The sequence below is a fragment of the Python bivittatus genome, unplaced genomic scaffold (genome assembly GCF_059951505.1).
Source record: "Python bivittatus isolate LINGU-HERP-01145 unplaced genomic scaffold, Pbiv_v1 ctg000590_np1212, whole genome shotgun sequence".
Classification (NCBI taxonomy): domain Eukaryota; kingdom Metazoa; phylum Chordata; class Lepidosauria; order Squamata; family Pythonidae; genus Python; species Python bivittatus.
The window spans coordinates 30846381-30863999 of record NW_028277086.1 but is presented as its reverse complement, the minus strand read 5'-3'; the positions used below and the strand labels follow the sequence as shown (position 1 = coordinate 30863999).

At 37.2% G+C, this 17619-nt stretch overlaps 1 protein-coding gene across 4 annotated transcripts in view; it reads left to right on the top strand.

Moving 5' to 3' along the window:
• HNF4G (hepatocyte nuclear factor 4 gamma) overlaps positions 1–16914 on the top strand; it is an 86897-nt gene extending 69983 nt beyond the window's left edge. For all 4 annotated transcript variants that reach the window (XM_088149219.1, XM_088149218.1, XM_025165552.2 and 1 more), the window contains exons 4-10: positions 5318–5424; positions 8192–8350; positions 10138–10225; positions 11287–11439; positions 13008–13244; positions 13878–13997; positions 15613–16914. In XM_088149219.1, the coding sequence (XP_088005345.1) occupies positions 5318–5424; positions 8192–8350; positions 10138–10225; positions 11287–11439; positions 13008–13244; positions 13878–13997; positions 15613–15731 (983 nt within the window). In that variant the 3' untranslated portion in view covers positions 15732–16914. The remainder of the gene's footprint in view (positions 1–5317; positions 5425–8191; positions 8351–10137; positions 10226–11286; positions 11440–13007; positions 13245–13877; positions 13998–15612) is intronic.
• The last annotated feature ends 705 nt before the right edge of the window (positions 16915–17619 follow it).

Sequence of the window (17619 nt, the reverse complement as noted above, 5' to 3'; positions counted from 1 at the left end):
AATTGCGAACAGTTATGATAATAATTTGTCAGTGATGGTTATGAATTATGATATTTTATTATTAATAAGATGTGAATAATAAAACTAATATATTGTATGGTGGATTGAGAATCTTATAGATGGAAGAGAACTATGTAGTTTAGTAGTACTACTAGTAGTAAATATTTTATTTAGACACGTAAAACATATGTTTTACTGGATTCTCTTTTTATTTTAGTACATACAAGAAAGTAAATTCAAAGTAGGCCTATGAGGTTCAAGATCCACTCTATGGCCATAGAGTGGATCACTGGAGCCTCAGAGGCTTAGTCCTCAGGCTAATAATATTTCTGAATATTTACTTAAACGTTTTCTCAAAAAAAAGAATGGCTGAATTTATTCTGTTGAGGAAAGGAACACAACAAGATATTACATAGACTGGTGTTCTTATAGCAGCCTCAGACGGCTGCTCACAGATCACAGTTTTCCTCCCTGGGGCTCACCTTCTGACCATGCAACATTACAGCATCACCCGGTCATTCCAGAAAATACTGGGGGATGGCAGAAATCTCTTTGTCAAGAATCTGATGCTGCTGTTAGTGTGCCAGGATCCTTAAAGATTAAGCACATCTATAAATGATCCCTTGATCATCTTGTAAGTTTTGAAAAGTAACCATGACTCCTTCTCTATTTTCACCCAGTTTGCTAAATATTTCTGTGGATTTTTTTTTTTTTAATTCTCGGAAAAATCACTTGAGGTATTATTGTACTGATAGTCACTTTTGATACTGAAGGACAATCTAGGCTTGACAGTGAACTGCATCCTGAATGTCTCTTTTCTCCAATAGACTTGCCTTAAAGTAATTAAAAAGAGCCTCTGAAGTTGCAACTGGGAAGACTGGCAGGCAGAAAGGCTACTTAACGTCATCTGACACCCCCATTCCCACCGGGCTGAAGCATATTGTTAATTCCGCTGCTTTACAGCCAATGGGGAAAAGAGTTCACTCAGTCATTCAACGCATAAGGCCACCCAACTCATAAAGCGACGCTATGAGGCTCTTCTGTCTTTTTTTTTTTTTTCTTAATAGCAAAAGAAGCTAGAGGAAACTGGTTCAGCAGTTGTAGCCACAGAGCCTGTTTTTCATTAAGTAAACAAACAAACAAAATTTGCGGGAGGGAGGAAAGGGATGACTATACATGCCAGCTGCTCTTTGTATACAAGTCTAAAATTTAACCCCATTAGTAATTGAGTTGAGGAACATTTTGGATAAGGAGGAAGCTTATACATTTACATCATAAACAAACAAAAAAAAAATCCCATCTGTTCTGAATTCTGTTTGGAAAAGTTACATAGTGGTTTGTTTTCAAATCCAAATGACATAGCAATGCCAAACCATTAGTAGAATAAGAGGAATAACATTTAAGTTTCTTTTTCAATTGTCGCTGACATATTCAAAATAGAAATGTTGTCAGCTCAGTTTCAGATGATTCACAGAAAACTGTTTAGTTGACTAGTTTAGTTTCCTCTGAGATGGCTCATGAGAGCCAACGAAGGTAGCAATACTTTATGGTTTAATTTTGTGTAGTGAATCCTTTGCAAATAAGTTCTGTTGAGCAAAAAGACTCATACTACCACTCTGCCAGTAAATATGCAGAGTCACCTTGCCTAATCTATCCCATCCAGTTGTGTCGGATCATCACTTCCATCATCCCCAGCCAGAATATACATTGCTTAGACATCTGAGGAGTACCACGTGGTGGAAAGGCTGAGGTATAGGATTGCAACATTATTGTTTTCTTAAAGAGGACTCGCAGGTTTGTATAATGGAAGATAATCAAGACAGTCTTCCAAACTGTCTCTTGACCACATCTTTGCAGTCTTTATTTATTGATCATCAGGGTCTGATTCTCCTGGCAGCTGTACTATGCCTGTATCAGATCTAATCTTCCTAAAACTTCAGGCGTGGGATCCTCTTAGTGGTTTCTTGACTTGCCTGTGACTGTACTGTTCCTCATCTTTTCCCTCTTTGCCCATCATGGTCTTACCTATCCTTCCTGACTGAAAGCTAATTTGGAACCTTGCTCATGCTGTGATATGAAGAAGCATAGAAAACTGAAGTAATTTAGGGAAGAAAAACCTACCTGGCCATGAAGAATTACACCAGTGAACGTCTATGTTTGTCTTTTATATCCCTCCCAGGTTTTCATATTTTATCAGTACTTTGTGCTACAAATACAATTTTGTCATACATGCACACACACACAGAGCAACACCTTCAAGATGAATTATGTGCAAGCTAAGTATTTCTGAGAAACTTTTCAGCTTTTTTAAAATTACTTTTTCCTCCCCATAGTTAGCTTGGCAAATCAAAACAGTTAGGTGATGATCTCTCTGGTATAATTTTATATTTAAAGCTTTTAACTGCATGTTGTTGTTCAGGTGCTGAGTTAAGGAATGGAAAAGATAGCATTTCTCCAGTTTAAAAAAGCTGGGACATCATTCTTGATTCATGTCTACATGATCATTTATCACTTAGTGTTTATCACTGCATGACATTTCTTATTATGACCTTAATAAAAGGCCCATCAGAGAATGTCCTTGGCTAAGAATCTAGTGTGTCTTCACCATAAAGTGTGTTCATTCTTCATATAAACTGCGAGCTCTATATAGTAAGCTGAACACATTTTTTATTGAAGCATTGGTGCTGTTTGCAACTTCATGGATGCAGATTGCTTCACTAAAAATCACAAATGGATAACTGGAAATACAACCGCTGCTTGTCCAGAAAGTGATGAGGTTCTGCGTGCACTAAAAAGATATGTTGATTGGAACTATGCTTTTCTGTCCTTGATATGACCTTATGCATAAACTTCTTGAGTGCTAGCCTTATTTATTCTTTTTAATGGACACCCCTTGCTATTGGTTGTTTTACTGTGCCATTCTCTTTCTGTATACTTTTATATGATTGTGTCTCCTGAAATGCTATAGTGGAATACAGAAGTGAAGTCCATGGAGTTCATGAAGTGCATAGAGTTGAAGTCCACAAAATGAAATGATCCCGTAGCAAAAGAGTGAATGAAACTTATGCCAAGTCTTTCTCCTCTTTGCTGTAAAGAGTCTAGGATCTCTTTGGGGAAAGGAGTCTGATGGCCTTGAGGAATGTAAAGGGAGGAAGAAATTGCCACCTTACCAGCTTTCTCCTAGGGAGAAGCCTCCATTATGTTGTAGACTCTCAATTTAAACAAATGCTTTAAAAATAGTTTGAGAAAAATGTAATTTCCTGTAGTGTCACCATGCATTTCTTTGGATACACATGTTTAGTTAAGCTAGATTGTGCAATGGTACAAAAATCTGCCTGTTATAAATGGTGAAATTGGAATGATTACCCTGTGTACAATCTGTATCTCAGACTTTTTTCAACTCTTGGGTGACAGCATGCTTCCATTTTTCCACACACCATGTTCTACCCATTATCATGTAGGATTCCACAATAATTTATTCCAGTTATCCATTCCCCCCTCCCTGCTTCAAAAAAGGTAGCCAGCTTTCTTTTGATATACTCAGGGTTTTTTGCAGGGAGAAGGGGTGCATTTTAGTTTTCTTGCTCTTTACTATTTCTTTTCTCTGAAGAATTTTGGAATGTCTGCTGATACCTTTCTTTTGTGTGTGTGCCTAGAAATACAGATACAGTGTTCTTGCATCTCTGATTGTCGTGTAGAAGATGTGTTTCAGCAAGCACAATTTGTCATTGCATGAAATTTTGTCTTCTATGCCATTATTAAAGGTGCAACGGCCCTCTTTTGCCTTGTACCAGATAGTTCTATACTGATTATGCAAGGGTCAGGATTCATAGAATCAGTATCAATTTGATGACCTACAAAACCACATTTTTTGCTCAACATGTTTGGTTAACCCAGGCTAGGCTTTTAAATGCTATGGCAGCTTGTTTACTGGCTTCTTAATATTTCAGTCTGTGTTTCAGTGTTCTATGATTACAATGCAAACATCTTTGGAGTTCTACAATAAAAAAATATTTACATGAGCCATTAGACTTTTTTGTATATTTTCAACATTAAACTCAAATAATAGTTATAAATAAGAACCAGAGTGAAAGTATCCACATTATGATAGCCATACCAAAGCAGCTTAAAAATGTGTCACTAAAAACTTTAAGAAATATCCATCAGAATCAAATACTCTTATATGTTGAAAAAAAGAGCTAGGTGAATTTTTATTGGAATATTGGAATATAATTAGGTGCCACAACTAAATTCTCTCATGTCCCAACAAGTATATTTCTGTTTGCAGGCAGGTAGTAAGGTACCCCTTAGAAACATGAAAACAGATGAAAGAAAATCCTGGGCAGTGTCTTAGTTTCCCTGGGGCCTCCTGGCGTTGGTAATGTGTGTGTGCGTGTGTGTGTGTGTGTGTGTTAAAAAAATTGCATTCTAAGTGCAGGATGGTTTCTTTGGTTGTCCCCAAGAATGCAAAGGGCACAGACAAAAGGCAGAAAGAGCATTGGGTGGAGGGGAAAAATTGTCCTCCAATTTGAAATGTATGGATAGGGCAGATTTTAACCTATTGTAGGAGAAAAAGATCAACTTTGGTGCCCAAATACGGGAAGTTAAAGTCTCTCCCCATAGGCCATGACATTGTTAACTGCTTCCCAACAAATACTAGTAGAAAAATGTTTCCTTATGTGCTAATATTCCTCTGAATCTCTCCTTTGGTATGACATAGTTACCTTAAAAATATTTTTTAAAAAATCACTCCCCCCAAATCCATAACCAATAGATTAATTAAAAAGCATAATTGCTAATTCTATCACTAATGCAATGCACAATCACTGCCTTTCATTTCTTCATCAACATATTTGTCAGTTTACTTTAGTGTTTTCTGAGTCAGCATGCTTATCCTGTCGTATGAATCCATCGGCCACTAAGACAAACTAGCTTTCATTTGTGTGCGTGTGTGTGTGTATGTATATGCCTCTGAGTCAGTCTTAGCTTCTGGCAACTATATGGGCAAATCCCTGCAGTTTTCTTGGCGTGCACACACACACACAGATGCACACCCAATTTTTTCAAAGCACACACACACAAAACACAGTTTCTTGTCAAGATAGTGTTGCTCTAAGCAGAAATTAGTAGTTTAGGAACAACATATAGATCACAATTGCCATGATAAAAGGTTAAAATGGCCAAATATGGATAAGACCACCTTAGTTCACATAACTTCTCAATACCACTTGAAACATAATTCAGTGCAATTGTGTGCATGCAACCAAATATGAATAGCTTGTGTTTTCTTCTTTTTCCGCTTCTTCTCGTCCTCCAGCTGTTCAAAACGAACGGGACCGAATAAGTACCAGACGAAGCATCTCTGACGGCAGTGCTCTTCCTTCTATTAGCACACTGTCCCGGGCTGAAGTACTTTCTCGTCAGGTATAATAATCCACTATCAGTGCCTAAAGAGTCACCTCGACCTCTTGAATACTCTCTGAGTCCATCATTTATAACCATATCTATTCTTTTTGCATTTGTAATAATAAAATAAGACAGGAAGGCTCTCTGAAGAGAATTTTAATTTTATTTGGCTTATTTTGTAATAATACTCAATGCACTTTTCACATTCAAAATAGTTAACTGCATGATTCAGGTAAGGAGGATAGCATTATCACCATCAGGTATAATCTGTAAGGAGTTCTTATTAAATGTTTCTCCAACCACTCAGAGGATGCCTGGAGATGTCAGAAGAATGTCAAGGACTGCAGGACCTACTTTTGCTCTATTGTTGAAAACTATATTACCGTGAAAGTTGTATGATATGATATACAAAACCATACCATATATATACAAAAAATCTTCATATATTTCAGGAGACAAAATACTTTTATGTATGTTTCTTTTCCTTGCTCTTTTTCTCTGTGTCTGAACCAACAGACATTTATCACGTCTTTCTTCTAATTTTTTTCCTTTGAAATTGCTTTAGCTTTGACTCCCAATGTCATCAGGTCTTTTATCTTCCACAGCTTTTTTTTAGCTGGTTCTAAGCCTCTATTGCACTGCATACAAACACTGCAGGGATAGGTATCTCCTGTGCAGCTGAAGATGTTCTTGGAGGCCCTCTGTCTTCAAAAAACACCCTAATGGATGACCCACTGTGGAAACAGAGTTAATATGTAGGCCTGTGCAGGCAGTATCTCAGTCCACGGGAGGGAGATTGAAAATTGATACATGTTGCCTCAATACACTGGATCAAAGTGTTGAAGTAAGCCAACTTGGTTCGGACGGCTGCTTTGAACTGGTGGAAGGGCTCTGTGAATATGTACCATGCACATGCAGAAGTCCCATTTAGCATCTGGATCTAAAAGTCCAGCACTTTGAAGGGCTGGTATTGTGGGTGATGGGGTTCTGGATACAGCAGTTGGGGAATCTGTGGGCTAACCTTGCCTTAGAATAAGTTTGTAATTTTAGGGTGTTCTCCTAGTGTTATCACTGTCATGGGAGGCTTCAGTGACCTCTGTAGTCAGGAGTGTCTGTTGTCAACTTTGGCTGGTACAGTGACTACAGCCTTCCCTGATTTTTTTTCTTTTTTTTATCTGCACTCAATCATTACCGATTCTGTGGTGACTGCCTGGACGAGTCCCTGCAGTTTTCAAGGCAAGGTGTTTTGGAAGTGGTTTGCCATTGCCTCCTTCCTAGAGCAGAGCCCAGCTGGCGAGCGCAGGAGGTGGGGTTTCCGTTGCTTCGCGCCTTTTTCGGGCGTGCACGGCTTCCGCGTTACCAGCAACTTGGTCCCATCTCCCATGCAAGCGCCACCAGCATTTTTCCTCCCACCGGGGTGAGAGTACCCATTTATCTACTCACGTAAGTTTTCGAGCTGCTGGGTTGGCAGGAGCTGGGGAGGAAGTAGGAGCTCACTCTGCTGCACGGAGCTGGGCTCGAACCGCTGAAGTGTTGACCATTTCTGGCCGGCAACTTTCAGCGTCATGAAGCTGCTCCGCCACTGCGTCCCCTAATCCCCCTGATTAGGGATACTTAACATTTTTCATGTGCTGTTAACCTCACATTTAGATTACTGTAATTCCTCCTGTGATGGTTGGCTTTATACCTGGCCTGAAAATTGCAGCTGGTGAAGAATGCCGTGGCCAAGTAACTGAACATGCTCTTAGCCATGCAACCTAGTACCTCTGTTGGAGCAACTGCACTGGCTGCTGTATGTGTCCAGACTGATAGAGTGGGCTTGCTCTGTGATTGAGTCTGTACTCTAGAATATTTTCCCATTCTGGAAATCCTTATGACAACTTCTGATTGATTGATTGATTGATTGATTGATTGATTGAATTTGTATAGCTGCCCATCTTACAAGTGTGATTCTGGGTGGCTCACAACAGTTAAAATAACAGAAACAGTAAAAAATAAACACAACAGTATACACCTCTTTTCCTGTATCCTGTCAGATGGCATTCCTTAATAGATGGGATCTGTAACATGCCTTTCCTGCTAGATCTGATGGGACAGGTAGATATACAGCAACTGGGGAGAGGCAGTCCCTCAAATACCCTGGTCCCATGCCATGTGGTGCTTTATAGGTCATTACCAGCGCCTTGGAATACACATTGAGTGTTGTGGAGCTCCCAGTGCCAAGAAATTGTCATTGTTTTTCCTATGATTAATAGTAATTGTTAACTGGAATTATTTATTGTATTTGTCTTATTTTATTTTTCTGTATTTTTCTGTTTTATTGTTACACTGGCCACAGATATTGCTTTTGTACGTCTTTAGAATTGGTTGACTGGAGCACTTTATAAATTCATCAATAAATAGATATCACTTCACTCAAGCTTTATCAGTACAAGTATTGGAGGAATCATTCTATTTTCTTTTATATTATTTCCCCTTATCTTTTTAATGAATTATTTATATTGTTCTAATTTATTGTTTTTATGATTGTGTTTAATAACAATAAAGTACTTTAAGTGCAATATATAGGGAATGGTATGGAAGCACATTAAATAAATAATAAATATATGAGCTATGATTACTCTCTCTAGGGTATATGTATGGCTTATTTTTCTTTCTATTTCTGTTGAATTCTTGAGTAACAAAGATATTAACATTTGAAAAACATATCTAAAATTATAAACTATCATCAAGACTGGTATAGCTATTTGAATCTATAATCAGTTTGAGTCTTTCTGTCACCCAGATTCCTCTTTCAAGTCTAAACATTGGCACTACTGACATCAGTGTTAAGAAAGTTGCGGGCATTAGTGATATCTGTGAATCTATGAAGCAACAGCTCTTGGTTCTTGTAGAATGGGCAAAATATATTCCAGCTTTCTGTGAACTACAGCTGGATGATCAGGTACGAAATAATTAAAGCACTTGTTAATAGTTGCAAGGTGTAAGCCTCTCAGTTTGGAGAGAATATCATTCTATGTTTTTAAACCAAACCTAGGATCCTTAAGCTTAGATGAATGGATAACTGGTTATATAATCTGAGAAAGAAGTATGGTAGCATTCAGCCTGGGGGAATGTCAAGCAGGATCAGTTTCCAGAATTCCCTGCTACATAGGATGGAGCCAATATATTTGCAAAAACATTGTCAGCAAGTAGGAACTCAAGGCAAAGTATGATTCCTGAAAAAAGCATGATTTTGGAAAGTCTACTGCTTCATTGCAGAAAAAAAAATATTTTACTTTATGATAAGAATTTGATGAAAGGAAATTGGATTTTGAACTTGTTTTCAAAAGAGAATATAATTTAGGTAAAATTCTCAATTACAAGATGGCCAAAGAGTGTTTATGAAAGTTCTATCTTTCATTCTATAATTATCTAATAGACTGCAGCCTTCTGGCTTCCCACGCTTCAGTGAAACCACAAAGAAAGGAATCATATGGAATTCCTATTATTTTCAAATTGGTATGTGACAACTGGGAAGGCTTCAAAGTGCTGGAAAAAACAATACAGCTGTATGACCAACAGTCCAAACCCCCAACAAAAAAGTACTTTCAAAATATCCTGAAGAAAAAGTTAAAAGAAATTCTTAAGCATGTTAAGAATTAGAAACATCTTTTTCTGATGTTCCTTTTGACCCTTTGACCCCCGTGCCCTCTTTCTGCCATGCAGAGAAAAAAGAATTATGGGGAAATACACATAGTTGTAAGCTATGTGTCAAACTGGCATCTAGTTTTCACTCTATGGAGAAAACCCCAGATTACTTCCTTTGCAAAGAAGAATTGGGAGCATGAACCTAGTGTGTACAGGAGGACTGACTACATTAAATCTCAGGAGAGCAAGGGGGAAAATAGTTGAATTCAGATAGTGCACTATGTCATAATGTGGGTTGTTTGTTGGTGTGAACAAACTATTGTTCACAGCCATTGCAATTTGTAAACCATAAATGAAGGCAGGGATGCACTGACTGATGGTGGGGCAGATTAAAGAAGACCAAATTTAAATTAATTTCAATTTAACATTAATTAATTAATTGACTGTATCCTGTTTCTAAAAGATAAGTTAATCTGACTGTATTCAATATTTTTAATAATTTTCCTCTTCTGGTCCAAGACTATTCAGGCTGTTATTTGGTGTTCACTTAGCCATGAATAAACCATGTTGAATTGAATAGGGCTTACATCTCAATAGGCATATATACAGTATGGATGCCCTCCACTGTTTCCTCACTCATTACAGAGGAAGAAAATGGCTATTTGGTGGTGAGTTTGGGAAGTCTCTGAGGGCCACATCCAAGGTTTTATGGGCTTCATGAAGCTTAGCAAGTTGTATGAATCTAGCTATCATTATTTCATCCATGATTAAGCAAGCTGTCACTTAAGGTGATATGAACCCAGTGTCATTGCCTGCTTTTCATGAGATCTTTAGGTATCAAACATGTTCAGGAGTGGGAAACAAATTATCAGGAAAGTGGATTTTTTAAAAGAAAAGGTAAATTTTCAATATAATTCTGAAGCAGAAGCCTCATGTCTTCACTGCTTTTTCTGGAGGTCAGGGAAAGGAGAAGGCCTTAAACATAGTAGGAACAGCTATAATTCAGATTATTTTAATTCAGTTTTGATTTCCTTTAATATTCTGTTTTAACATTTTATGTACATTTTGTGCTGAAGTTTTATGTGCATTTTTATATCCAAGGTTGCCCTGTTAAGAGCACATGCTGGAGAACATCTTTTACTTGGAGCAGCAAAAAGGTCTATGGCTTACAAAGACACCATTCTTTTAGGTTAGGTTATATTTATTTTGGTTTTTTATTAACACAACCCTAACTATATTTACTGAGAAGTATACATAGGACTTCAGCTTTCAGTGCATTAATTTGGATCCAGAATTAGGTGTACATAACACAAGAGGGTTTTTCACTAAATCTTCCTGAGGCAGGACTGTTCTCTTGCATTAAAGAAGAATTGTCCTTACTTTTAAAAGTAAAGCAGAATCTCCTATTGTTACCATACCTTATAAATTTTATTTTGCAGATGAGGTGGTTGATTCACTCTTCTTCTTGTGATTACTTGAAGGGAGATTTTACTTAGAGAAAACCACCCAAAATATTGTTGCTTCTGGACCTGTTCGCTTTTCCCACAAGCATGACCCTTGAAATGAGGGATTTATTTCTCCTCATGATTGGCAGAAGAAAACATTTTGGCTCATTTCCCAATCCATTGCATATGGTTTGCATAACCTCTGCCTTATTCCTTTTCTCTGCTTTTGGAGATACTCCTTGGGGATAAAATGTTCAAATGGCCCTTCTGGAACTGGTTCAGACAAGAGCTCTGCTCCCCTCCCCTCCCCTCCCCGCCCCCTGTACTTAACTGAAAGGTGAAAGGGTTTCTACCATCAGTAGGTAACATCTTATGCCCAGCCCTAAACTTATAATCACAACCTTCAGCAACTGACCACAGGCAAATGCAACATGTAGGAGTTTGTTCTTCAGAGTGGCTAGCCAGATGCTTTTGGGAAGTCTGCAACAGGACGTGAGTTTGCACAGTGTTTGGCCTTTCAGTTGTTCTATATATAGGAAATCTACTTTACCCAGATTTGCTTTCACAAATATAAATATTTAGATAAGTACACAATTATGAAGTGAAATAATATATGTACAATTGCATGTTTATATAGTGAAGCAGATTATTGCTGGCATATAACATGTGGAAAAAACAGTGATGTGTATTGAAAAATGATTATTCATCTGCAGAAATGCACTGCAGGAAAAAAAAATAGAACCCAGCTTTGTAGTTTTAGGCTACAGATATCATTAATAATTTTGACCTGATTTTATTTCTGAAGGTAATGATTTTGTTATCCATCGCAACAGTTCTGAAACTGAGATTAGCAAAGTAGCAAACCGGATCCTGGATGAGCTAATACGACCATTTCAGGAAATTCAGATCGATGATAATGAATACGCATGTCTAAAAGCAATTGTTTTTTTTGATCCAGGTATATTTCAGAATTTCCTTTCCAAATGTAATAAAAATGGTTCTTTCTAAAGATAGCAGAGATGTTACAGGACTTTGTGCGACCAGGGTTTGTCTTCTAGGTATTTGTATGGTTGGGTCTCAAAGGATTTTATTTTAACTTATTTTGAAACATCACATACTGACTGGGAATTATGAATTCAACATACCAGGACAACACCAGATTTAGAATGGATATTTTGGCTTTTCAATGAAACTTTAATCCTTGTGCCAGCTGAGAAATGAAAAGCTTTTGTGACAACCCTGCTTTAGGTGTGTCACCAAGTCCTAAAGAAAAGTCTAACCAAAATACAAGGCACCTCTTGAAATTGGCGGAGAGCAAGCAACATAATTTGCCCTTATATGCCTGTGGGTAAGACCTTAAGGTTCCCTCTCTTGGCTGGATTTGGGAGCTGATCTGTTGCCTCTCTACAGATTTTATCTGAGTAACATAGTTATTGCCTCTAGCCCTGGGTTGTTCAAGACCAATTCTCCAGATTCAGTGTTCATCCTACTGGTATCCTAGGCAAGTGCAGATGATCTCAATTGTCTCCTACTTTCTGCTATTTTATTCCAGAAAGAGTCAGGGCTTAATTTGCAACAACAACATGGTTTAAACTTGGAATATTTTCTGTGATAGAAATAATACTGAAAATCTTAAATTAGGAAAGTGCTTCTAAGCATGTGCAAGGTTCATTTTCTTTGCCATGCATAATCACATTATGCTGTCAAGATGAAAGGATTTCTTTCCAGACACAAACATTGCTGAGTTTGTACAACATAGCTGATCTAGTTTCTTTAATTAACAGACTCTATGTGATGTCATCACATAGACTAGGATAACTGGATCCTTTATGTGTTGACTATTTTTTTCAGTCCTCCCTACTTACTATAAAGGGGGTTGGGAAACTGTCATTTTCTGTCTTCTTTAAAAAATAGAAACAAATTAATGAAAAATCCATGGTGAAACCATCAGGGCTGGTACCATCATGAAGTCAGGATCGGGAGGTCTTTTCCCCCTACCCCTTTCTGTCTCTTTTTTAGCACCCCCAGAATGAGAGGGCCAAAAAATTAAAAACAAAAGCAGGTAACAGAGTCCTAGATCCTAGTTTTTTCCAGGTCTCTTTGAGACTTCATTTTTTTTTTATTCAGAACACATTAAATATATTGTGCAATACACGTTAAATATATTAATAAATAGCTTGTATGACATGGATCACTGGAAGGAACTAGTTTAGCTCCAAACTGCCCCAGGGTTGTTCAGGGCTAAAACTATCCCCATCTGATTAATTGTGAAGGTTAGTTAACTATCTTAGCAGGTTTGCATGGCATGCTAACTCCCATCTAGTTGGGATGATTTATTATGGTAAATAATAAATTCCCATTTATTATGGTGAAAGGATTGCTGTGTTCTGTCTATAACACTTCCTTACTCTTAACTTCTTTGAGCCAATAGATTAATTACAGGAGAGTCAGTAGGATAATTATGATTCAACTAATTTCCCCAGTTATGTGTTGCATATTTATGTAACTTTTCTGTGTTATCTGAAGATGCAAAAGGACTGAGTAATCCAATGATGATCAGGAACATGAGATTTCAAGTTCAAATCAGTTTGGAAGATTACATCAATGACCGCCAGTATGACTCCAGGGGTCGCTTTGGAGAACTCCTGTTGCTTCTGCCTACAGTCCAGAGTATCACCTGGCAAATGATTGAGCAAATACAATTTGTAAAATTGTTTGGTATGGTTAAAATTGACAGTTTACTTCAGGAAATGTTGCTTGGAGGTGGGTATATTGATTTAATTATGCTCACATTTATTATGATTGGACAGAAATCATAATGGAGTGACTGATTCTGTAGTAAATAGTATTGTTCTAGATGGGCCAATGGTTGGAATCAGTGCAACATAGTTCATACGTATAATATGATGCAACATAGTTCATGTGTATAATATGATGGGTTCTAATATTTGGATCCAAGTTGTGTTTAAACATGGGACACAACTTCATTTTGATGTCAGTACATAGGGTTAAAACTCCTCCAAGCTGATAAGTTTATGAACTTCCATATCAAGGAATTTTACAGGCTATTTTATTAATTGTATTCTTTTTGCAAACTACAACATGATTAGTGTAAAATCACAGGAATATTTTCCCAGCCAAACATTGAAAAGTGAGACCAATCAGACTTTTGACAACAACTTGCCTGCTGAAAACTGCTTTTCATGAACAACACTGATCATCTGAGTAACCGTGCTTTCATGTTTAGCTAATGCTACAGCTAACATACATTGATTTTTATCTTTACCTGTGTGCCAAAAAATGGGATGCTGAATTTCTTTTCGATTAGAGAAGCATATTTTGGATTGTATCAACCCATTCACTTGAACTGATACTTGTTTGGTGACCCTGTTGCAGGTACATTTAATGATGCTACTAATCTCCACCCAATCCATCCTCATCTAGCTCAGGATCCAGTTACTGGGCAAACCCTGCTTATAAGTTCAGTAACTGCTCCAGTTCATACAGAACAGATAGGTAAGTTGATTAACAATGGATCATTTGGCTATCAATGTAGTTAGTTAATTAATTATTAAATAATTAACTAAATAACTTCATTTAATTAATTAACGCTCTTATTTTTGTCAGTAATCTCAAGGAATTCGTATTCCATAATTCTACATGTACTTGTGTCATGTCATGTAGGAGGAAGGAATCTTTTTATGCCAGTTGGTCCAGAAATTATTTAGAAACAGATCTCTATTTCTTAATCAGGGGGAAAAATGCCAAATAGATGTCATTGTAATGTTATCATCTCCAGCTACCTTCCAAGTTCATTATCTTGTATGAATAGAGAATTTTTATTTGATTAATAATTGCTTTCAACAATAGCAATATGGCAGTATTTTAGTCTACCAAATTCTGATTTAAATTGTACTCCCATTGTTTTATTGTCCGATTTTAATAGGGTTTTATTTTTTTCCATTTTTATAAAAGACTATTGTTTTTGCATAGTGTTCCAGGATTCATCAGGTCATCATCTTCATCTTATTATTTTGTGTGATTTCAAATTCAAAATGTTGTTGGATTTCAATATTCAAATTGATACAAACACAGAACATAATAGATTAGGCATTCCTGTTAAAGAAAAGAAAATGTGGTTCGTTCTTGTGGCCATATTCAGTGATGGTTGAATTGATGAAAAACAGATGGATGAAATATAACCATCAGCTGTCGTGCCAAGTGTAATTGGAGCTCTTGGTGCAATACCATAGAATTCACAAAATATTTAGAAATTTTAAGATTACTGGATTTGATACCACTAATTTTGCAAAAGACAATCCTACTTGGAACAGCATACATTTTACAGTGATACTTCTGTTACTCTTAGGTCCTTGGCTAGGTCCTGAATCATTAGAGTCATTAGAATCAACATCTAGTCAGTTAGACAGTGATATTCATTTGGATCGTTTCATCTGGCTCATCATCATATCCACACAGTATTACAACAGATGCTGAAACGCTGGGTGATTATGAGTTGAGGATCCCACTAAGATATCTTGGAGTGCTACTTAATGTCAGGATGGGCAATCTTTTTTAGGCTGAGAGTGTATTTCCTCAGGGCTAATCTGTTAAGGGCCATGAGAAGCTAACGCATGATAGGGCCTGAGCCAAAAACGGGCAGAAACAGCCCTTCTGTCTTGCCCCTTCCCCATGGCCCTTCTGTTTCTAAAATTCTCTCCCTCTCTCTCGTGCATACAGAAGAAATGTGAACAAGTTTATTGCATAGGAATCCCCTGTTGGTCCCAGAATCACCTCTTTTCCATCTGTGCTTTACGTTCTGGGCTCCTGCTGTGACTGTGCCATTTGCAAACATCCAGATTGCGGGATAGCCTTTTGCTTAGCAATTTGCCCTAGGGTGGAACTAAGATTCTTGCAATGTTATTGCAGCTGGCCTGGTGGAACAGTTAGGTCACTTAATTATTGGATCCTAGTTCTATGCTACGCTAAACCGTGTGAGTGTAACAAATAAAAGTTGTGGCCATTTGTAATTCAGTTCAGTCAATGCTGGTTATTGCTTCCACTCCCACTTCACACTGCTAGCACAGCCTTGATTTGATTATTGATAATTTCTTTTCAAATTCTTTTCCAGCAACTCCAGAAACTCCACTACCTTCACCTCCACAAGGCTCTGGCCAGGAATACAAGATATCTCCAAACCAAGTTACAGTTATTTCACAGCAATCTCTTCCAAAACAAAAAATGTTGTGATATTGATCAATGGTTCTTTTATACTATAAGCACTGCAGTAACAATGATGACACTGGAAAACTCAGGGCAGAGAACTTCAATCCAGTAGTAAAGAATCCATGAAAAGGGCTTTGGTTTTGTTGTTTTTGTTATAATTTTTGCTCACAATATTAAATGCCTGAATTCAGATGTAATTTGTGGATGTTAATAGTTGAAAGCTGTGCCTTGTCTGCAATGCCTTTGAATAATCATTGAAGAGTATTAATATATCACTCCTTCATATGATGTGTCGTCTTAACTGTTAAAAATGTGTAGCAGAATGCAAAACTGATTTCAATAAAATTACTAGCTGAAATATAGAAATAATGAAAAAGCAAAGCAAGAAGCTTTAACAGTTAATCAAAACAGTTATTCAATTTTCTTGAATGCAGAACAGAGTTTGACTGCCAAAATGGTTCCTCCAAGGATTGGTGTGACGTATGTAGTGATGCTTTGAATATGATAACTCAGGTGTGAGGTATTACTACAGAAAAGGCTGTGACTGTTGCTACTTGCCAACCAGTGGATCCAGGGAGCACTCATTCCTAAGCAAATGTGCAGAGGCTTGCAAGCTGTTTGGAAACAAGCCTTAGTAACTGTTTGCCTTGTGTTCTTCTGGGAAGTCCAAGTGCTGCATTTCCCTGGTGGTTTCATTCCATGTACTAATCTGAACTCATCCAATTTAGCTTCCAAGCCCAGCCAACATCAGCCACGTATTGATCATTTTATATACATACATACATACGATTGCCAATTCTTTTATGCTTTGTGGAATCCTGGTCAATGACCATTATAAAAATATTGGTCTATCTGAAACCGAATAATTTCCTAGGATGCCAAAAGGTTTTCCATAATTCAGGAATGAAAACCTTGCTGTTTTAGAACTTTTTCGTATTGTTTTCTATTTTACGTGAACTTTTTTTTAAAAAAAGTAAATTGTAATTTATTGAGAAATGATTTATTTTCTAAACGTAGAATTATTTTTGTATGCCTAATTGTATAACATCAAAATGACTAGCTTTGTTTTAAATGGCATTGTGTTAAGTTGTTTGAACTATGATGTAGTGTAAAAATATAGACTTGAGTAGCCATGAAATGGTTACCGCAAATGTTTCTAGACTGACTGTTTTTCATCAATGCTCAATAAACAGATATTGAAAACATATGAATGTGAAATGGGCCTTGAAGTAACTTTTTCTCCTTTGCATAATGTAAACAATGATTTTTTTAAGTTGGCTGTCATAGCTGTAAGCAGGAAAAGTTAAAACGTATTGAAATCAGATGAAAAACCATGTAATGATTGTAAAGAAATCAGAAGAGCTTTTAATTAGACAAGATTCTTCCCTATTCTGTACTCTGTTCATTGCACCCCCATCTCTGAAATTTCTAAGAAGCAAAAGTGGTCTTTGAGAAGGATAGCTGTTATTTTCAGATCAGAAAAGAATTTGTGATTGACAGAGTAATCCAAATGAGCTGAAATTAGGGAGGAGATTTCATGGAATATTCAGTGCTAAATACTGCTCCCTCAGTGCAGCTCAGGTGGGAATTCTTTTCATCACAACAGAATGTGGGGAAGAGATTAAGTAAAGGAATTCAGGATTTTGTTCATCAGCATGATAATGCTCTGAACAGGACCACATTTGATGTGGGGAGAGAAACTTGGCTGAAGGAAGTTTGAAAATTGATCAGATTCAGCTGGGGACTGTGGAAAAACACATTCCAGAAAAAATCCCTCCAATTCATCCCTTTCAGAGAGACAGTTGGGCAATATTGTGGGCTCTTTTCCGAGCAACCCTCTATTGTACATCTGAGTCACATGACCCAGTACACACAAGGACACAGAGATGTAATACAGGGAGAGAGCAGAAAT